Below are 23997 nucleotides of genomic sequence, written 5' to 3'. Positions count from 1 at the left end.
GTGGACATCATGTCACTCACAGGTTTCTGAAAGGTCGGATACTAAAGAATGGAATTATATATTTGAAGGAGAGCAAGTAGACAAGCAAACAATACAAATATAAAACCAACATGACTTTAAAAAAATAAATTGGATTTTTTATATAATAATTTTCATGTAGTGATTACAGTATGATCTGTCTGAACCAAAACTATACTTTCACACATTATGTCTTTAAATATATTTTTTATTTTTTATATTTTATACATAATTATATATATATATATATATATATATATATATACATATATATATTTACTATATATATAATAAATATATATTATATATATATATAATAAATATATTGAAGATGTGAAGACAACCACACAGGGAGGGCAAAATACTGTATATATATAATAAATATATAAATATACATATAATAAAAAAAATACATATATGTATATATATATAAATAAATAAACAGTTCTTTAGGTCTCATTCACACACACAGGGTGACTGGCAGTGACGGGCCGATGGGCCGTGGCGGTGAATTAAAGTTTCTCCGCAGAATCAAACTGTTCACGGCTCAGAGCGTCAAGAAGAGGAAGACTCCATTCTATCAGCCACATGAGTGTGTGTGTGTACACAAGAGTGTGTGTGTGTAGGAGCTTGATAGGAAGCAGCTTAACTTCGACAGCCCCCCCCACATTCTTTATTAGGCTCCTCCCACTTTCACAGAGACACAGCAGCACAACAGGAGTGTGTGAGGAGGTGAAGCCGAGATGTTTTAGGAGGTGTGTATGTGCACGTGTGTATATTTTAGTGTTGGCTTAGTGTCCGCGTGTCATTGGGAATAAAGATCAAGGACTTTAGTTTCTGCTTCTCGTCTTCTTAAAGACTCACAGCCAGTTCCCGGGGCCACCAGCAGGGGTCCAACCACACTTTAGACATAGACATCGAGAGTAAGCCATGGCCTGACGACATAAGACACAATAGACTCCGTGTCTACGAGAGTTTGACTACAATTATTATTAATGTTCAATAAATTTGCATAAAGTCCTCCACGTCTATAAAATGAATTACTGGTGCAGTAAAACAACCCAAAACAAAATCACCTGCAGAAAAGCAATTTCCTGCTGCAGCGGCGACACCTCCGACTCAGGTAACACCTCTGTGTGTGTGTGTGTGTGTGTGTGTGTGTGTGTTGTGGTCGAGCAGTTCCTCTAATATGGTTTGAGTTTGGCTGAAGTTTGACCCGTTACTGTTGGCTGGGAGGCGACAGAGACACGTCCCACACGTTAAGGCCATTATGTGCAAGTGATTAAGATATATATATAAATATATAAATATTAATCACTTGCACATATATACATATATATATGTGCAAGTGATTAATATATATATAAATATATAATATATATTTATATGTGCAAGTGATTAATATATATAATTAAGTATATGTTGTGTTAGATGTGTCGTATCAGTCTAATCCCGTTTGCTTGATAAATAAACCACAAAAGTTTTAACTTCAAACTAGATGATAAATTATAGTTAAAAAGAAAAGTAGAATGTTCATCATCCTCGATCCTTTGTAATTTAATTTTTGGGTATTTTAATCTAAATGTCTGAGTCGTAAAGCAGCCTCAGTGTGTGAGATGGGTCTGACCTCTTCATGTGTTCATTAGTTTTAATACTTGTCTCACTTCTACTGACAACAACACAAGCAGCAGAATGTATATATATATATATATATATATATATATACATACAGGACTGTCTCAGAAAATTAGAATATTGTGATAAAGTTCTTTATTTTCTGTAATGCAATTAAAAAAACAAAAATGTCATGCATTCTGGATTCATTACAAATCAACTGAAATATTGCAAGCCTTTTATTCTGATTTATTGCTGATTATGGCTTACAGCTTAAGAAAACTCAAATATCCTATCTCTAAATATTAGAATATCATGAAAAAGTATACTAGTAGGGTATTAAACAAATCACTTGAATTGTCTAATTAACTCGAAACACCTGCAAGGGTTTCCTGAGCCTTGACAAACACTCAGCTGTTATAAATCTTTTTTTTAACTTGGTCTGAGGAAATATTAAAATTTTATGAGATAGGATTTTAGAGTTTTCTTAAGCTGTAAGCCATAATCAGCAATATTAAAAGAATAAAAGGCTTGCAATATTTCAGTTGATTTGTAATGAATCCAGAATGCATGACATTTTTGTTTTTTTAATTGCATTACAGAAAATAAAGAACTTTATCACAATATTCTAATTTTCTGAGACAGTCCTGTACATAAATATGTATATGTATGTGTGTGTGTGTGTGGGGCCGTGCAAGTTGAGAGCGGATGTGGGTCACGGCCGGAGCTGCTGGCCTCTCTCACTTTAGTGGAAAGAGGAGTGAAGGAGATAAGGAGGAGGAGGAGGAGGAGGAGGAGGAGATAAGGGTTTCCCAATGCTACCGCTCAGGCAGGAGGAGGAGGATGAGGATGAAGAGGAGGAGGAAGAAGAGGAGGAGGAGGAGATAATGCTTTCCCAATGCTCCCGTTCAGGAGGCTTTAAACCTCCTCTCCTATCTCCTCCGCCTGGGAAAATTATAGAGCAACAAAAGAGTCACTGAGGAGCGCTGAGCTCTCAGGAGGAGAACCTCACACGACTATCATACACACATATATATATATATGTATATAAATATACATATATATATATTTATAAATAAAAAAATATATATTTGTATATTTATATACATATATATAAATATTTATATACAAAATACATATATGTATATTCATATATTTATATATATATTTAAAATATATATGTATATTCATATATATATAAATATATTATATATATATATATTTATATAGATAAATATATTTAAAAAAAAATAATATATATATATAGAATAAAAACAGACAGACAGACAGACAGGCAGACTGACAGACAGACAGGCAGGCAGACAGACAGACAGACAGGCAGACAGACAGACAGGCAGGCAGACAGACAGGCAGGCAGACAGACAGGCAGGCAGGCAGGCAGACAGGCAGACAGACAGGCAGACAGACAGACAGACAGGCAGGCAGACAGACAGACAGACTGACAGACAGGCAGGCAGACAGACAGACAGACTGACAGACAGGCAGGCAGACAGACAGACAGACAGGCAGGCAGGCAGACAGGCAGGCAGACAGGCAGGCAGGCAGACAGGCAGACAGACTGACAGACAGGCAGGCAGACAGACAGACAGACTGACAGACAGGCAGGCAGACAGACAGGCAGGCAGACAGACAGGCAGGCAGACAGGCAGACAGACAGACTGACAGACAGACAGACAGACAGACTGACAGACAGGCAGACAGGCAGACAGACAGGCAGGCAGGCAGACAGACAGACAGACAGGCAGGCAGACAGGCAGACAGACAGACTGACAGACAGACAGACAGACAGACTGACAGACAGGCAGACAGACAGACAGACAGGCAGACAGACTGACTGACTGACAGGCAGACAGGCCGTACCTGTTTGAAGAGCTGCAGGTTGACGGCCATGGACAGGAAGTTCCTCATGGTGCTGGATCGATGGCTCACGAAGCTCTGCTCACAGAAGGTGATCGGCTCGCCCTGAGGGGTCACGTGACAGGAACAGGCAATCAGACTCATTGATCCGCGTCTCGCTGCTCCTCACACCGATCTGTTCACATCATGGTCACTATGCAGGTTTTACAGGATCAATTCACTGGGTCCAAAGAGAGGACGAGTCCAGAAGGCCCCAGTGAGGCCTCCGGTCGTCCAGCATCACATCCTTACACACCCACTGCCGGCCAATCACACGCAGCCCTGCAGCCATGTACACGCCGTGTTTCTGCTCCTAATTAACATAATTCTCACACATTTCAATGCTGCTCTAAATTCCTCAGGAAGTGAAACACAATGTGCTCTTGTCTGTTCGGGGAGACGAGCTCAGAGCACGAAAACAACCTCACAACACGGGAGATGTGTGTGTGTTCTGGAGGCGGGTTCTGTACCAGTGGCCCACATTACATCACAGGGGGAGCGCTGCTCCACTTGCATCACTCAAAGTTTTTCAGGCTTATTGTCTCAGCTGCAGACGGCACGACGAGAACAACTCATTACTGCTGAGGAACCTTAAGACCGTGTGTGTGTTCACATCACCACCAGACAGACCTGCTCCACCACAGGAAGCAGAGCCTGCCACGCCGTCCCCCGCGCTGCACTGGGACTCTCGGACCACGTCATGGTCCATCTGATTCCTGCATACAGGCAGAAACTTAAACTCTGCAAACCTGTTGTCAGGACTTCAAAGCAGTGGACCAGTGAGGCTGTGGAGGATCTCCAGGCTGCTTGGACTGCACAGACTGGGAGGTTCAGGAGTTTCAGACAGCTTGGACCACGGAGGCTGTGACTTCTTACATCAGCTTCTGTGAGGACAGCTGTGTTCCATCACCACCAGGGTGAGTTACAACAATGACAAACCCTGGTTCACAGTGAAACTCAAGAAGCTGATACTGGAGAAGGAAGAGGCGTTCAGGAGTGGGAATAGAGATGGATATGTCGAGGCAAAATACCGGTTTAGGAAGGAGGTGAGGGATGCTAAACGTGTGTATTCAAAGAAACTTGAACACCAGTTCTCAGCCAACGACTCTGCCTCTGTCTGAAAGGGCTGATCACCAACTGTCAGCCTCGAGCCCCCCGCTCCACTCACGAGTCACGCCTGGCCAACAGCTTCAACGGGTTCTACTGTCGCTTTGATGGACAATGGAACGGTCCTGACACCTTCCCCCGTGACACCTCCCTCCAGCCCATCAACTGCACCGGCACAGCAGAGGCCGGCGCCTCACAACTGCCCACCTCAGAGCCCCCTCCCCCCCCCCCCCCTCCACAGTCAGTGCGTTTACATGCAATCGAATTATTGTCTTAGTCGGACTGAAATCGAATTATCCGTTTCATGTAAACACCTTAGTCGGACTATGTGCGGTCCGACTTCGATCCGATTAACACCCCTGGATAGCTCGGTCCGATCCAGTTGATAATTCGACTCTCGCGGCATATAACGGTGAATTCGATTCGGAACTGGACTTTGCGTCTTTGCGCATGCTCGAGATCCCGCCGCCCGCCCTCCTCCCTCCCATGTCGTGACCCGGAAGTCGAAAGAGACGATAAATTAAATTCTCCGTGTACCTTCGGCGACGGCGTCTTCTCTCCGTTATCAACTCAGCCAATAGCGCCATTTGCATTCGCTGTCCTCCTATGAACACCATGGAAGAATAGTAGAGGGATGTAGCTTCGCCTCGCTCTCTGTTCGCCATCTTTCTCAAAATGTTGTTGTTGGTGGTGGTGAAGAGGTCAAGCGGAAATGGCTGTATCACCACGAGTTGTAATGAAAACAGCGCCGCCTATCGTATCGGATATGACATGCTTTCAAAGGCCAATGATTCGAATTACTCACTGCCATGTATATTGGGATAACAGCTGATCCCCCAAAAGATAGCATAGTCCGACTAAAGCAAGATTCAAATTATACCATCATGTAAACGCACTGAGTGACGTCTCTCTCCATCCTGGAGAGAGACGTCAACAGACATTTTAAGAGACAGAACCCCCGCAGAGCAGCCGGGCCAGACTCTGTCTCTCCATCCACCCTGAAGCACTGTGCTGATCATCTCCAGTGTTCACAGACATGTTTATCACCTCACTGGAGACATGCCACGTACCAGCCTGCCTCAAGACCTCCACCATCATCCCCAAAAAAACAAAAGTCACTGGACTCAACGACTCCAGACCCGTCGCCCTGACCTCTGTGGTTATGAAGGCATTTGAGCGTCTGGTGCTGGTTCACCTCAAAGCCATCACTGACCCTCTCCTGGACCCCCTGCAGTTTGCCTCCAGAGCCAACAGGTCTGTAGACGATGCGGTCAACATGGCCCTTCATCCTCCAGCACCTGGACTCCTCAGGATCCTGTTTGTTGACTTCAGCTCTGCCTTCAACACCATCATTCCGGCTCTGCTGCAGGACAAGCTCTCCCAGCTGAGCGTGCCCGACTCCACCTGCAGGTGGATCACCGACTTCCTGTCTGACAGGAGGCAGCGCGTGAGGCTGGGGACGTCTCTGACTCCAGGACTATCAGCACCGGTTCCCCTCAGGGCTGCGTTCTTTCCCCTCGACTCTCCTCCTGTAGACCAACAGCTGCACCTCCAGTCACCAGTCCGTCACGGTCCTGAAGTTCGCGGACGGCACCACCCTCATTGGGCTCATCTCTGGGGGGACGAGTCCGCTTACAGGTGGGAGATTGATCATCTGGTGACCTGGTGTGGGCAGAACAACCTGGAGCTAAAGGCTCTGAAGACTGTGGAGATGGTCGTAGACTTCAGAAGGAACCCAGCCCCACCCACCCCCATCACCCTGAGGGACTCCCCAGTCGACACTGCAGAGTCCTTCCGCTTCCTGGGCACCATCACCTCCATCACCTCCATCATCTCCATCATCTCCCAGGACCTCAGTGGCAGCTGAACATCAGCTCCCTCACCAAAAGAGCTCAACAGAGGATGTTCTTTCTGCGGCAGCTGAAGAAGTTCAACCTGCCAAAGACAATGATGGTGCACTTCTCCACCTGCATCATGGAGTCCATCCTCTCCTCCTGCATCCCCACCTGGTACGCTGCTGCCACTGCCAGTGACAAAGGCCGACTGCAGCGTGTCATCCGCTCTGCCAGAAGGTGATTGGCTGCAATCTGCCATCTCTACAGGACCTGTTGGCCTCTAGGACCCTGAGGCGGGCGGGTCACAGTGTGGCCGACCCCTCCCACCCGGGTCACATTGTGGCCGACCCCTCCCACCCGGGTCACAGTGTGGCCGACCCCTCCCACCCGGGTCACATTGTGGCCGACCCCTCCCACCCGGGTCACATACTCTTTGAGGTCCTTCCCTCCGGCAGGAGGCTGCGGTCCATCAGGACCAAAACCTCACGCCACAAAACCAGCTTCTTCCCGGCTGCCGTTGGCCTCATGAACAAGGCCCGGACCCCCACCTGACGGGGTCACTTATCCCGCCCCCACACCTCAAGCCTGTGTTATGCTCACACTACTTTGCACATGCACTTTTGCACTCCTGCCCTGCTTTTTGTATTGTAGTACTTATTGTGTTTGTATGTTTGATGTTTTATGTCCATTTTATGTTCACTGTATGCACCTATACACCAGAACAAATTCCAGGTAGGTGTAAACCTACTTGACAATAAATACAATTCTGAGGAGAGGAGAGCCTCATCAACGGGATCTACTTTAAGAGGGTCACGTGGTCACCTAGGATGAGAAAGACCACGACAACGTCCAGTTACAGTCTTCACGATATGTAGCCAGCCAAAATATATATATATATATATTTATATAGATATATTTATCTATATAAATATCTGTATACATATAAATATATATATATATAGAAATATATATATTGATATACTTATATATACATATATATATAGAAATATCTATATAGAAATATATATATAAGTATATATATACTGTATATGTATGAATATATGTATGAATATATCAAATATATATTTATATATACATGAATATCTATACAAATATATATTCATGTATATTCATATATTTGTATATATATTCTTATATATACCTATATGAATATAAATATATATATATTCATTTATATATAAATATTTATTTGATATATATATATATATATTCATATATATATTCATTATATATAAATGTATATATTCATTTATATATAAATATATGAATATATATATATAAATATATATATATATTTATATATAAACACGTCGGAGGAGGCGAGAAGCAGCTGGAGCGACTCGGCGTGAAGCAGAAACTGACGACCTAAGAAGTGAAGTGTTCTCCTCGCCTCCTTCTCCTTCCTCCTGTTTCGTTTCATTTACAACTCGGCGAGACTCCAACCGGAGCGCACACGCCTCCTTCTGTCGCGGCGCGTGGGCGACCACGTGAACCGCGACGCTCCGAGAGCGTTCCCTCCACGCGGGGAGCGTCGCCGGCATCTTCACGCCAGCAGGTGTGCAGTGCGTGTGCGTTGGTACGTGTGTGTGTGTGTGTGTGTGTGTACATATGTTAACGACACGCGTGTTGAGTGCGGGTGAACCGGCTGCACGTCGCGCTCGCACGTCCACCAACAGGCGTGTAACACGGAGGCTGAGGCGTGTTGGTGAGCACGCCGTCTGTAAGCAGAGGAGAGAGGGAGCATCGATAAGGAGCGTCTCCACGGCGACACCGTCTGCCTCCAGAACCAGACTCACCCAGACTGACACCGGCTCATGTTTACATCACCTTTATATCATCTTTATATGATATTCAGTCATGCTTGTGAATAAAAAGATGAATCTGTGGACTTTATACTTCAGAGTGCGTCACGAAATGTTCTGGGTGTTTTACAATCCAAGAGAGCTTATAGGGTTCATTCACATGTTGAACAACAGGGTTCCATAACCTTTCCATGACCTTTCAACAACCTTTCAATGACCTTTACATTAACTTCCCATGACCTTTCCATGACCTTTACATGACCTTTCCGTGACCTTTCAATTACCTTTTTATAAACCTTTCATTGACCGTTCCATGCCCTTTCAAATACCTTTCCATGACCTTTACATGACCTTTCCGTGACCTTTCAATTACATTTTTATAAACCTTTCATTGACCTTTCCATGACCTTTCAATTACCTTTCCATGACCTTTCCATGGCGTTAAACCAAATGTCCATGACCAAACATTGTGTGAAACCTCCGTGTATACATATGTAATTAATAAAGCTTAATAAATGCCACAAATGAATGAGAAAATACTTTGATTAAAAGAATAAATATGTCTATAAATGCAGAAAGTAGTTTTTTCTGCTGCCACCTCCGTAAAAAAGATGTTGATGGAGGTCTGGGGGTCTGATGTCTCGGGTTCTGGGGGTCTAGGGGTCTGGGGGTCTGGGGGTCCTTACGGGTTTGTATCTCAGTGCGTCCCGGTAGGATCCGAACAGAGCGGCCTGCACCCTCAGGAAGGCCCTCGCCACGCCACTTCCTGTTGCCGTGGACTGCTTCTTCAGCTTGCTCTTCAGAGAGGACACCTGGTGGGGAACATGGAACAGGCAGAGTGTGGTAGAGAGAGAGAGAGAGAGAGAGACAGGTGGAAAAGGGAGAGACGGGGAGGGGTAAAAAGTTAAATTATCACCTTTGAAATTGGCGGCGGGAAGCGCTCGGGTGTGAAGTGTCACATTTGCAGGTCATCTCGAAATAGGAGGAGAAGAGAGGAGCCGAGCTTTATGTCTGTTGTGCTGCCGGGAGCACCTGCTGCTTTGCAAATTGAGCAGAGGATGGAGGGGGGGGGGGGAGGAAATGGAAACTCTCATCTTCCACTCTCACTCTCCCCCCCCTCTCTCTCTCTCTCTCTCTCTCTCCACCTCCACATCGCCTTCTTGCTTTATCGCTTCTCCATTTCTTACTCGTCTACTCTTTCTTTCCAGTCCTCCTCCCCCTCCTCCCCCGTTGGCTCTCCAGGAACTCTCTCTAGGAAAAGGGACTCTTGACATAAAAAGTCTTTAATTATTTCCCTCCTCCTCCCCCCCCTCTCTCTCACTTTCTCTCTCTCTCTGTCTCCAGGACTCAAGGCGAGAAGTGGAGGCGCTGCAGGCCCGAGCTTGTTTTAGGATGACAAAAGATCCGGCGTGGCCGGCGCGGTGGCCCTGGGGAGTCTGGGTAAGAAGTTGTCAAGAGGCTCTCCAGGTAGTGTGAGCGAGGAGAAGGAGGAGGAGGAGGAGGCGAGGGCCTCTCTGAGTGCTGGAGGTCTAGATGACTGTGATACTCTCAGCAGCAGCCTGGTGAGGGGCTCGGATCATCTTCATTCATTTAACCTTTAACCTTTAACTTCAGGACCCAAAAAGTAAAAGTCTCCTTCACAGTAAACCAAACAACGGCCACCTGTGTATGGAGGACAGAAAATATAAATAAATGCATGAATAAATACAGGAATAAATAAATAAATGCTAAAATAAATGCATAAATAAATAAATACAGGACACATAAATGCCACGCATAAATAAATGAAGAAATATGTGTGGACACATAAATAGAGACATAAATAAAAGAAGAAATACAGAAATGTAAAAATAGATTTATTTAATGATGTCCTGTTTAGGTATAACTTATATTTATTTATTTCTGTATTTATATATACATTCATTCAAGCATTTATTAATTAATTCCTGTATTTATTTATACATTCATTTTAGCATTTATTTATTCCTGTATTTATTTATCTATACATTCATTTAAGCATGTATTCATTTAAGCATTTATTTATTCCTGTATTTATTGATACATTTATTTAAGCATTTATTTATTTATTCCTGTATTTATTTATTTATACATTTATTTAAGCATTTATTTATTTATTCCTGTATTTATTTATTGAAACATTTATCTATTGATACATTTATTTTAGTATTTATTTATTTATTCCTTTATTTATGTATACATTTATGTATACATTTATTTAGTTATTCCTGTATTCATTTATAAAGTATCCATCCTTGAGAGGGATCCTCCTCCGCTGGTTCTTCCATTTTTTCCCCCTGAAAGGGTTGTTTTTATATTTTTCGGGGACTTTTCATCCTGATCTGATGTGAGGTCAAAGGTCAAAGGTCAGGGATGCCGTATGTGTGCAAACTGTAAAGTTTGTGATATTGGGCTGTATAAAATAAACTGAATTGAATTGAAGACGTGTCGCTCGTCCCTCACAGAACATTTACGCCCGATTCTCTCCATCGCTCTTAAAGGAGCCGGAGGATTCTGGGCAGGAAGAAATTAAAAAAGAAGAAGATTTGAGTTTCGTGTCGACTATTAAAAATGATCCGAGTCCATCTGTAAAGCGATGATGTCATCGCGAGGTCTACTTCCATCACGCGTCGAGGTCTGGCATCAGCAATTATCTGGGAGAAAAAAAACGTCAGGGAGGAGAAGTAAAGCGTGAGCCGCGGAAAGAAAGAGAGAGAGAGAGAGAGGAAGAGAGAGAGAGAGAGAGAGAGAGAGAGAGAGAGAGAGAGAGAGAGTGGAAGTGGGACGGCAGCGTTGTTCTCCCCGGAGCTTCCTCTCTCTCCACGGCGTCCCCGCGCGCCGCCGCCCGGCTTCAAACAGGAAGTTTACGGCGGATAAATTAACAAGCGTCGTCTCGTTGTGCTAAATGCTTTTATGTTTATGTAAAGATCTTTGTTGGGGGATTAATATTTCATGTTAATGTTCCGTTTGCACTGTTTTTTTTTCTTTTTTCCCCTGTTATTTTTTCCTTCTCCATCTTTGCAAATGATTAGACTGTCTTTCTTGGGGGGGGGGGCGATCAAAGCGAACACAGTGTCAGTGTAAGTGGGCGAGGCGTACCCCAAAGACTGTCAGAGGAGTTCACTCTGCACGGTGGAAACACTGATAATGAGGAACCAACACGTGTGTGTGTGGGTACACAGAGAGAGAGAGAGAGAGAGAGAGAGAGAGACGGTGGTGAGGCTCTAGAAGTTCATAATATACTCTCTACTCACGTGTGTGTAATTAATTACACTATATGACATATATATATATATATATATATGACATATATATATTTATATATATACTGTATGTATATATGCATATATATATATCTATATATAAATAAATATATATAAATATATATATATGTATATATAAATATTAGGGCTGTGAAACGAATAAAAATTTTAATCGGGTTAATCACAGGTTTTTGTGGATTAATCATGATTAATCACATATTACTGATATTCTCGGTATATTTTGTGAGAACATAGAGATTTATGACAAAAGACGGATATATACATTTATACATTCTTCTATACAATGGTGCTGCAACTCAGCAGTTATTTAGCAGTTTTCTTCCATATGGAACATTAATACATCTTCATCCTAAACAGAATGTTTAACCCTCCTGTTACCTTTCGGGTCAATTTGACCCCATTCAATGTTTAATGTCGGTGTTCTTTGGGTCAATTTGACCCCAGGCTGTTTTCACTGTGTCAAACATATAAGAAATATCAACTTTTATTTATTTAAAGGGCTATTTAGGTAGTCAACAAACAAACAACATAAAGTACCTCACACTTAAACTTGGGAAGCAATATTAATTCTAATAATTTTCTGGAGGTTTTAATTGCTGGGGTCAAATTGACCCGAGGGTAAAATATGTTAGTAAATGTAAAGGTAACAGGAGGGTTAAACAGAGCATTTTCTCTTGTTTGTCAACCATTAACTCCACCATGATACAATCTAAAGGCCTCTAGTCTTCCTCTAGCAGCTGCTGAGGCAAACTGACTGTGTGGGTTTTCTTCATGAACTGGGCCGTGATGAAAGGGACGGCGGGACACCGCTGCAAAGCTGAAACCTCACCGCCCGGACAGGTGGACAGATTGACAAGTGACTTTTTTTTGCTCGGTCGATGCGCGCGCACGGAGCTCTGTGGCGCCAGACGGAGATCGATAAGTGTTAACGCAACGAAGAGACAGAAATGACATGCTGCTGTGGAGATACGATCAACAACAGACGTTTAGTTTAATAAAAGAACAAAGACGTGCTCTAGAGAACATGTCAGGTGGCGGGCCAATCTCTTTAATGTCATGCGATCTACCGACACTACGCCGCGATCGACTGGCAGGTCGCGATCGACGTGTTGAGACCCTGATCTACAGGAAGTAAAAGTCGTAACAAGGTTTCCGGAGGTGAACCTGCGGAAGGATCATTACCGATGAACAGACCGTCTGCATGAGAGCGGACAGAGTTCAGATTGAAGTGGTGTATTGGAAGCTCATTTTGCAAGTGACTTTCTTTCGTCCCGACGACCAACAACAGACGGATTGGAAGCTCATTCTGCGCATGCGTTAAATGCGTAAAAACTAGTTAAACCTGTAATTGGATTAACTGAGTTAACGCGTTCTTTTTCACAGCACTAATAAATATATATATATTAGTGCTGTGAAAAATAACGTGTTAACTCAGTTAATTAAATTACAGGATTAACTAGTTGTTGTCTTTTTACGCATTTAACGCATGCACAGAATGAGCTTCCAGTCCGTCTGTTGTTGGTCGTCTCTCCAGCAGCGTGTCATTCTGTCTCTAGTGTCGCGTTAACACGACTCCGATCTCCGCGCCTCGCGCGCCGCAGAGCTCGGATGCCGGCGTGTGCGCGTACATCGGGACGAAAAAAAGTCACTTGCCCCCCCCGTCAACAACTCTTCTCTTGGCTCGCGCCGCAGAGTTCCGATGCCGGTCTGCGCGCATCGGGACGGAGCAAAGAAAAGTCACTTGCACACCCCCCCCCCATCAACAACTCTTCTCGGAGCTCTTGCCTGTCTTGAGAGCCCTGTAAATGTATATATGTGATTAATCATGATTAATCCACAGAAACCTGTGATTAACCTGATTAAAAATTGTAATCGTTTCACAGCCCTAATCTATATACATTTATATATATATATGTATGTATATATAAAAATATATATATAAATATAAATATATATATACATACACACATATACATATATATGTATATATACATATATATATATATAAATATATATACATATATATATATATTAGAAGTGTATGACAAATACCAGGATATCGTGTGTTTTTTTTGTTAATAGAACATTCCGGCTGTGTCGACCTTCACAAAAACAACTGTGTGTTTAGTGATTGGATATGAAATATAAATGAAATATATTTGGCGTGCGGCGCCTCGTAACCATGATCCTCAGGTGCGCCTCCTCCACCTCCGTCAGACTAATTAGCGTCCGTGGTTGTGAGCGTAGCTAACGAGACGCGTGCCGGCGGAGGCGCTACAGGTGAGTACCCCATTTGGCGGGCGCCGTTTTTTTTTTGTTGGGTGTAAAGTCACAGCGGCGGCGACGAGATCAAAGGCACGGCGGTCCCCCATTGGGTCCAATTAGAACTGTAGCATTGTGCGGGAGGAGGCGCGGGGGAGGGGGGGGGAGGAGGAGGAAGGAGCTGTTGAGTTATGATATTCATAATCTATGCAGAGAGGCCTTTCCAGTACAGGTCTTCTCCCCATAGCTGTGATCTTTTCAATTTACATCAAGTGGAAGACGGTCGGGGGGGGGGGGGGCCTCATTAAGACCCGGAGACCGGCTACATCCCCCCCAAAAGAAAAGCCAGGGTTTCTGAAACGCGTCACGTTAAAGAGCACGAGGTCAAAGGTCAGACGCGGAACAGATCTCCATTTGACTCTCCAGCTGGAGACGGTAATTAGCAGGTGCAGCGATGATCCCCCCCGACTGCACGAGATGTAGGTGACGCCAGGCATCTGTGTGTGTGTGTGTGTGTGTGTGTACACATGGACACACGTGGGGCATTTACTTTTTAAATCCTCTCATCGTCTCTGTAGGAAATGAAGTCGCCGACATCGTCTCCTAAATGTTGTGAAACTCATATTTTATATCTTATATTAACACGTCAGGCAGTTTTTATTATATCAGTCAAACCGTTATTGTTATTATTATACTTGACATATTTTGTAAAATCATACTTATTATAAATAATATATAACTAAACATAACTAAAGGAGCCGAGCTGACCGACTTGTATTTGCTCTTGAAATAAAAATGAGAACTCACAAAACTCTGAATATATATTTAGCTGGAGCATAAAAAACTCTCCTAAATATTCTGAAGCCCTCCAACTATAATAAATAATAACATGATCAAATTGTTCATCACATCGAGCAGAATTTGCTCATATAATATAAATAATATAATATAATATAATATATATAATATAAATAATATAATATATATAATATATATATAAAATTAATAATATAATACATATAATATAATATATATAATATAATCAGACCACGCAGCGTATGAAGTGTGTCATTGCTGTTATTTATATCTGCACATAGTTTTTATATAAATATATATATATATATTTATTTATATGTGTATAAGCACAAACACACATGATATATACATATATATTTCTACATATATATATATATGCATATGTGTATAAACACAAACACGATATATATATATATATATTTATATATATGTGTATAAACACACATGACATAAACATATATATTTCTATATATATATATATATCTATGTATATGTGTATAAACACATAGTATACATACATATATTTATATATATATAAATCTATGAGAAATGATACTACGAGGTAACAACACAAAACTAAACACAACAAAAGGAGACAAGCTAAAATAAAAACTCACAAAACTCTGAATATATATTTACAATTTTCCTGCAAAAAATGTGGGATCATAAAGTTTCCGAAACAACGAAAGAAAAGAAACAAACATATAAAGTTTAGTTCTGGTGGAGACATCCAGGGAAACGAAGCCACGGGGACGCAATTAAAGAACTACAAAGAGATATAGTTATGAACATCTCACACGCTCTTTTGATGTCTGCAGTCTGAACCACACACACACACACACACACACACAGACACACACACACACACACACATGCACAGACACACACACACGCACAGACACACGCACAGACACACACAGACAGTCAAACACAAATCTGAACAAAGACACACATAGAGAACCAGCAGATACTCTCACACATGCATGCACACACACACACACAGACACACACACACACAGGATCATCATAATACATGTTTACACCCACATCTTTTCTCTCCCTCATCCTCACTTATTTTTTCTCCAGCCAACCTCTCTAACACACACACTCACACACACACACACACACACATAAACGTGCATAATGCGAGTTCAATTTAAAACAAATACTTGTTGTTTAATGATATATTTTCTCTCTCTTAACCTCTATTATTCAGGCTCCTGTTAAATTTCTTAATAATGTGGATATTTATATATATATTAGGGCTGTGAAACGATTAAAATTTTTAATCGGGTTAATCACAGGTTTTTGTGGATTAATCATGATTAATCACATATCCGATATTCTCGGTATATTTTGTGAGAACGTAGAGATTTATGACAAAAGACGGATATATACATTGAGACAGAAATATCAACTTTTTTATATATTTAAAGGGCTATTTAGGTAGTCAACAAACAAACATAAAGTACCTCACACTTAAACTTGGGAAGCAATATTAATTCTAATAATTTTCTGGAGGTTTTAATTGCTGGGGTCAAATTGACCCCGAGGGTAAAATATGTGAGTAAATGTAAAGGTAACAGGAGGGTTAAACAGAGCATTTTTCTCTTGTTTGTCAACCATTAACTCCACCATGATACAATCTAAAGGCCTCTAGTCTTCCTCTAGCAGCTGCTGAGGCAAACTGACTGTGTGGGTTTTCTTCATGAACTGGGCCGTGATGAAAGGGACGGCGGGACACCGCTGCAAAGCTGAAACCTCACCGCCCGGACAGGTGGACAGATTGACAAGTGACAGTTTTTTGCTCGGTCCAGATGAGCGCCGACGGAGCTCTGTGGCGCGCCAGACGGAGATCGATAAGTGTTAACGCAACGCGAAGAGACAGAAATGACATGCTGCTGTGGAGATACGATCAACAACAGACGTTTAGTTTAATAAAAGAACAAAGACGTGCTCTAGAGAACATGTCAGGGGGCGGGCCAATCTCTTTAATGTCATGCGATCTACCGACACTACGCCGCGATCGACTGGCAGGTCGCGATCGACGTGTTGAGACCCTGATCTACAGGAAGTAAAAGTCGTAACAAGGTTTCCGGAGGTGAACCTGCGGAAGGATCATTACCGATGAACAGACCGCCTGCATGAGAGCGGACAGAGTTCAGATTGAAGTGGTGTATTGGAAGCTCATTTTGCAAGTGACTTTTTTTTCGTCCCGACGACCAACAACAGACGGATTGGAAGCTCATTCTGCGCATGCGTTAAATGCGTTTAAAAAAAAAAACTAGTTAAAACTGGAATTGAATTAACTGAGTTAACGCGTTATTTTTCACAGCACTAATATATATATATATATAAATAAATGCATGAAAAACGGAGAAGAAATAGAAACACACAAACTCTTAAAGGTGCAGGCTCATCGTGGGAGACGTACAACTCAGAAAGTTAGTCAAGCAAGAGGAAGAAGAGTGAGGGAGGAAGAGTGAGGGAGGAAGAGTGAGAGAGGAAGAGTGAGAGAGGAAGGGTGAGAGAGGAAGAGTGAGAGAGAGAGAGAGGGGGAGAGAGAGAGAGAGAGGGATGAGGAGTAGTCCAGGATGTAACCGAGCTGAAGCTAACGTCTAGTCTGCAGCAGGTGGAGAACACACACTGATGACTCACACACACACACTAATGAAACACACACACTGATGACACACACACACTGATGACTCACACACACACACTAATGAAACACACACACTGATGACACACACACACACACACACGTGTGTATCTACATTTAAATGGGACACTCTGGTGGACACGAACCAAAAAGCTGCTGAACTAGATCTAAATGTCATTGATGGACATTCCTGGCTGTGCGTGTGAGTGTGTGTGTGTGTGTGTGTGTGAGTGTGTGTGTGTGTTGTAGACGATGATGTAGATGTTGTTTTTCTGGGAACGAACGCCAAATTAAAGCCGGCGATGTTTGATTAAGTGTGCCAGGTGATCTCAGGAGACGCAGCCTCCGAATGTGTGTGTGTGAGTATGTGTGTGTGTGTGTGAGTATGTGTGTGTGTGTGCGCTTTAAATCTCCCCCCTTGATTGGGAATACAAATGATCAAATGCGTGAAGGCTCTGCGTGTCGGCGGGTAGGAGAGGAGGAGGCAGGAGAGGAGGAGTAGGAGAGGAGGAGACAGGAGAGGAGGAGGCAGGAGAGGAGGAAGAGAGGAGGAGGCAGGAGAGGAGGAGACAGGAGAGGAGGAGGCAGGAGAGGAGGAGACAGGAGAGGAGGAGGCAGGAGGAGAACAGAAGGAATTAGGCTGTGATGTGAAAGACGAGCTTCACCTTGAACAGAAGGAATAATACATGGGGTACAAAATAAAAAAAATAAAGAATCCCGTCGTTGGTTTTTAGATCAACTGCCGCGATCAAATAAAAAAAAAAATGTAAAAAGGGAATTCAGTCGCACACTGTTTTGTTGTTGTTGAATTAACAGAATCCTAATTCTCTATTCTTGGATTCTTTTAATGACTCGCGCCGTAAACAGCTCCAACAACCAGAGGCCAATTATAACGTTATCAATGTGTGTGTGTGTGTGTGTGTGTGAGAGAGAAACACAAACACCTTGATCTTCCAGGGAGAAGAAATGTTTGTATTGAATATTTCTTTTTCCCGTGTTCTCGTCAACACATTGATTTTTCTCTCTCAGATTAATGTGATTTAATAATGTGTCTAAAAAAATATAATATAGAAACTTTTCAGGCAATTCTTCAAATATGCAAAATCCAGCTAAAAATACAATATGTAAAATAATAAAGCTCTCTAATAATATCTCCCTGCGCCGTGTTTCTGATATAACAAGCCTCATAACGGAATAGCTAAAAAGAAAAGAAAAGCACACTCCAAATAAAGTAACAGAAAAAGTTTCTGGATTTGTTTTATTTTATATTAAATTAAATGTATTTATTTTAATATAAATATTTTTTATATTTTATAATTAAAAAATAAGTAAATATACGAATTAATATATTATATTAATAATAAAGGGGTAAAAAAACTCAGATTGACTTTTAGTAAATACAAAATAAAAAAGGGATTCATGTGATTATTATTATTATGATGCTGTGTGCATAAAAAAAAAAAGACCAGGATAAAAGATCAATTATTATGTAACGTTTGATTTCCGATGAAAATAAAAGTCAATCGTTATTCTCAAAAAGACTCTCGCATCCTTCTCTCTTTTTGGGCCCCGTTACCGATCTCTCCTTATTCAGATCTTTAAACTCTTTTCCTGCTCAGCGGAAACGCTCCCGGCCGGAGAGCCAAGAACTCTGAGATATGATGTGTGAAGTTACGGAGGGGCGGAAGACCATTAAAAGTGGGGGGGGGGGGGGGGGGCAGGGGCTTAGTGGAGCCGGTGCAGGGGTCCTGTCTGAAGGGGGGGGGGGAGCTAATTCAGGACAACTGTGACCTCTGAGCCGGTCAGCCCACACGTCGCCCACCGCCAGAAAACCAAGAGAAGCTAATGATAATGATAATGATAATAATAATTATTAATAAGAATAAGAATAAGAATAATGATGATGATAATAATAATAATGATAATAATAATAAAAATAAAAATAATAAAAATAAATAATAATAATAATGACTTCATTGGCCTTCAGAGTTCTGAGCAGCCGGAGTTACACCGAGAATAAGGAGAGGAATCAGGAGAGGAGTCAGGAGAGGAATCAGGAGAGGAATCAAGAGAGGAATCAAGAGAGGAATCAGGAGAGGAACCAGGAGAGGAATCAAGAGAGGAATCAGGAGGGGAATCAGGAGAGGAATCAGGAGAGGAACCAGGAGAGGAATCAAGAGAGGAATCAGGAGGGGAATCAGGAGAGGAATCAGGAGGGGAATCAGGAGAGGAATCAAGAGAGGAATCAGGAGGGGAATCAGGAGGAATCAGGAGAGGAATCAGGTGAGGAATCAGAAGAGGAATCAGGAGAGGAATCAGAAGAGGAGTCAGGAGAGGAATCAGGAGAGGAGTCAGGAGAGGAATCAGGAGAGGAATCAGGAGAGGAATCAGGAGAGGAATCAGGTGAGGAATCAGAAGAGGAATCAGGAGAGGAATCAGGTGAGGAATCAGAAGAGGAATCAGGAGAGGAATCAGAAGAGGAGTCAGGAGAGGAATCAGGAGAGGAATCAGAAGAGGAGTCAGGAGAGGAGTCAGGAGAGGAATCAGGAGAGGAATCAGGAGAGGAATCAGGAGAGGAGTCAGGAGAGGAGTCAGGAGAGGAATCAGGAGAGGAGTCAGGAGAGGAATCAGGTGAGGAATCAGGAGAGGAGTCAGGAGAGGAGTCAGGAGAGGAATCAGGAGAGGAATCAGGAGAGGAATCAGGAGAGGAATCAGGAGAGGAGTCAGGAGAGGAATCAGGAGAGGAGTCAGGAGAGGAATCAGGAGAGGAATCAGGAGAGGAGTCAGGAGAGGAATCAGGAGAGGAATCAGGTGAGGAGTCAGGAGAGGAATCAGGAGAGGAGTCAGGAGAGGAATCAGGAGAGGAGTCAGGAGAGGAATCAGGAGAGGAATCAGGAGAGGAGTCAGGAGAGGAATCAGGAGAGGAGTCAGGAGAGGAATCAGGAGAGGAATCAGGTGAGGAATCAGAAGAGGAATCAGGAGAGGAATCAGGAGAGGAATCAGGAGAGGAATCAGAAGAGGAGTCAGGTGAGGAATCAGGAGAGGAAGCAGGAGAGGAAGCAGGAGAGGAAGCAGGAAAGGAATCAGGAGAGGAAGCAGGAGAGGAAGCAGGAAAGGAAGCAGGAGAGGAAGCAGGAGAGGAAGCAGGAGAGGAAGCAGGAGAGGAAGCAGGAGAGGAGTCAGGAGAGGAGTCAGGAGAGGAATCAGGAGAGGAATCAGAAGAGGAGTCAGGAGAGGAATCAGGAGAGGAGTCAGGAGAGGAATCAGGAGAGGAATCAGGAGAGGAGTCAGGTGAGGAATCAGGAGCTTCCTCATAGCGCAGAGTCGCTCATCAACATTTCACCTGAACAATGCCTCCAACGCCCCCCCCTGTGTGTGTGTGTGTGTGTGTGTGTGTGTGTGTGTGTGTGTGTGTGTGTAAACACAAACATCAGACGCTCGTCGTGTTCTCATCGCAAACGAGCAAACCAACAAGAGACCTGGAATTCCACTCAATTAGTAGCTGCTCGCTTCCTTATGAATCTAGTCGCCCCGGTGAGGAGATGAGAGGGGGGGGGGGGGTAAAACAACAACTATTTGTTGTAATAAATATATTAATGGCGGCGAGGTGTAATTGGACATGATGTGAGGAGTCTGTTCTGTCATTAGAGAGCAGCAACGAGGAGCCGGAGATCAAAGAGGACGACACTTCAATTAAGACAAGAGAGAGACGAGAGAGAGGAGAGAGAGAGACGAGAGACGAGAGAGAGGAGAGAGAAGAGAGAGAGAAGAGAGAGAGAAGAGAGAGAGAGGAGAGAGAGAGAGAGAGAGAAGAGAGAGAGAGAGAGAGAGAGAGAGAGAGAGAGAGAGAGAGAAGAGAGAAGAGAGAGAAGAGAGAGAGAGAGAGAGAGAGAGAGAAGAGAGAGAAGAGAGAGAGAGAGAGAGAGAGAGAGAGAGAGAGAGGAGAGAGAGAAGACAAGAGAGAGAAGAGAGAGAGAGAAGACAAGACAGAAGAGAGAGAGAGGAGAGAGAGAAGACAAGAGAGAGAAGAGAGAGAGAAGAGAGAGAGAGAGGAGAGAGAGAAGAGAGAGAGAAGAGAGAGAGAGAGAGAAGACAAGAGAGAAGAGAGAGAGAAAGAGAGTAGACGAGAGAGAAGAGAGAGAGAGAAGAGAGAGAGAAGACAAGAGAGAGAAGAGCGAGAAGACAAGAGAGAGAAGAGAGAGAGAAGAGAGAGAGAAGACAAGAGAGAGAAGAGAGAGAGAAGAGAGAGAGAGAGAGAGAGAGAAGAGAGAGAGAGAAGACAAGAGATGCTCTCTCTCTCTCTTTGCTGCCCGACTGCCTTCTGACTCAGTTTGAGATTTAATTTAGGAAAAACAAACAGGAAGTGAGAATGACGCGCAGCAGACAGAGAGAAGAAGAAGAAGAAGAAGAAGAAGAAGAAGAAGAAGAAGAAGAAGAAGAAGGCTGTCATAAAGTAGTCCTGACATTAGAGTGAAGGGCCGATGACCTCATGGTCGGATGCCTGGAGGCTTTAGGACCCAGCGGAGCAGCAGAGCTCAATCAGGAGAACCAGAGGAGTGAGACGGGTCTGGGTGAGGGGGAGGAGTCCTGGAGGTGACAGACTGCAGCCTCAGAGGAGCTTATATAATACATATATATATATACACTACCGTTCAAAAGTTTGGGATCACCCAGACAATTTCGTGTTTTCCATGAAAACTCACACTTTTATTTATCAAATGAGTTGCAAAATGTATAGAAAATATAGTCAAGACATTGACAAGGTTAGAAATAATGATTTGTATTTGAAGTATAAATTTTTTTCTTCAAACTTTGCTTTCGTCAAAGAATGCTCCTTTTGCAGCAATTCCAGCATTGCAGACCTTTGGCATTCTAGCTGGTAATTTGTTGAGGTAATCTGTTGAAATGTCACCCCACGCTTCCTGAAGCACCTCCACAAGTTGGATTGGCTTGATGGGCACTTCTTGAGGACCATACGGTCAAGCTGCTCCCACAACAGCTCAATGGTTGAGATCTGGTGACTGGCCACTCCATTACAGACAGCAAGCTGCCTGCTTCTTCCCTCAATAGTTCTTGCACAATGTGGAGGTGTGCTTTGGGTCATTGTCCTGTTGGAGGAGGACATTGGCTCCAATCAAGCGCTGCCCACAGGGTATGGCATGGCGTTGCAAAATGGAGTGATAGCCTTCCTTATTTAAAAACCCTTTACCTGGTACAAATCTCCCACTTTCCCAGCACCAAAGCAGCCCCAGACCATCACATGACCTCCACCATGCTTGACAGATGGTGTCAGGCACTCTTCCAGCATCTTTTCACCTGTTCTGCCTCACAAATGTTCTTCTGTGTGATCCAAACACCTCAAACTTGGATTTATCTGTCCAGAACACCTTTTCCAATCTTCCTCTGTCCAATGCCTGTGTTCTTTTGCCCATACCAATCTTTTCTTTTGATTGGCCAGTCTCAGATATGGCTTTTTCTTTGCCACTCTGCCTAGAAGGCCAGCATCCCGAGTCGCCTTCACTGTCGACGTTGACACTGGCGTTTATGGGTACCATTTAAAGAAGCTGCCAGTTGAGGACCTGTGAGGCGCCTATTTCTCAAACGAGACTCTAATGTACTTGTCTTCTTGCTGAGTTGTGCACCGGGCCTCCCACTTCTTTCTGCTCTGGTTAGAGCCCGTTGTGCTGTTCTCTGAAGGAGTAGTACACACCGCTGGAGGAAATTTTCAGTTTCTTTGCAATTTCTGCATGGAATAGCCTTCATTTCTAAGAACAAGAATAGACTGGCGAGTTTCACAGGAAACTTTTTTCTGGCCATTTTGAGAGTCTTATCGAACCCACAAATGTGATGCTCCAGATAATCAACTAGCTCAAAGGAAGGCCAGTTTTATAGCTTCTCTCATCAGCAAAACAGTTTTCAGCTGTGCTAACATAATTGCACAAGGGGTTTCAAGGGTTTTCTAATCATCCATTAGTCTTCTAAGGCGATTAGCAAACACAATGTACCATTAGAACACTGGAGTGATGGTTGATGGAAATGGGCCTCTATACACCTCTGGAGATATTTCATTAGAAACCAGACGTTTCCACCTAGAATAGTCATTTACCACATTAACAATGTATAGAGTGTATTTCTGATTGATTTAATGTTATCTTCATTGAAAAAAACAATGCTTCTCTTTGAAAAATAAGGACATTTCTAAGTGATCCCAAACTTTTGAACGGTAGTGTATATATATGTATATACATACATATATACATATATACGTCCATGAAAGCAGCTAAACAAATAAATTCCTTCGACAAAGACGAGGGAAGACAACGTGTGTGTGTGTATGAGATAATCTGTGTGTGTGTGTGTGTGTATGAGAGAGAATGTGTGTGTGTGTGTGTATGAGAGAATGTGTGTGTGTGTGTGTGTATGAGAGAGAATGTGTGTGTATGAGAGAGAATGTGTGTGTACATGTGTGTGTTTGAACGTGTGTGAATGTGCGAGTGACCGGCGTCAGCGCTCCGTTAATTAAAAAGACGGCGCGCTGGCAGGTGGCTCCGCTGCCCCCCCAGAAGAATCACCCGTCTTCTCCTTCCTCTCCTCACGCCTCGTCTCCTCCCTCCTACCATCTCCAGCTCTCTCGCTCGGCG

At 43.1% G+C, this 23997-nt stretch overlaps 1 protein-coding gene across 6 annotated transcripts in view; it reads right to left on the bottom strand.

The window, feature by feature from the left end:
* The window catches only part of dennd1b (DENN/MADD domain containing 1B), a 139943-nt gene that overhangs the window by 22637 nt on the left and 93309 nt on the right, over nucleotides 1-23997 (bottom strand). For all 6 annotated transcript variants that reach the window (XR_008831654.1, XM_056413980.1, XM_056413982.1 and 3 more), the window contains 2 exons: nucleotides 9001-9126; nucleotides 3514-3615 (listed from right to left, as the gene is read on the bottom strand). Coding sequence is in view for 5 of the 6 variants with exons in the window: in XM_056413980.1 (XP_056269955.1) it covers nucleotides 3514-3615; nucleotides 9001-9126 (228 nt within the window). In the remaining variant the exon portion in view is untranslated. The remainder of the gene's footprint in view (nucleotides 1-3513; nucleotides 3616-9000; nucleotides 9127-23997) is intronic.

Source organism: Pseudoliparis swirei, chromosome 5, assembly GCF_029220125.1.
Source record: "Pseudoliparis swirei isolate HS2019 ecotype Mariana Trench chromosome 5, NWPU_hadal_v1, whole genome shotgun sequence".
Classification (NCBI taxonomy): domain Eukaryota; kingdom Metazoa; phylum Chordata; class Actinopteri; order Perciformes; family Liparidae; genus Pseudoliparis; species Pseudoliparis swirei.
The sequence above is the reverse complement of the archived record's forward strand: the minus strand, read 5'-3'. Positions and strand labels throughout refer to the sequence as shown.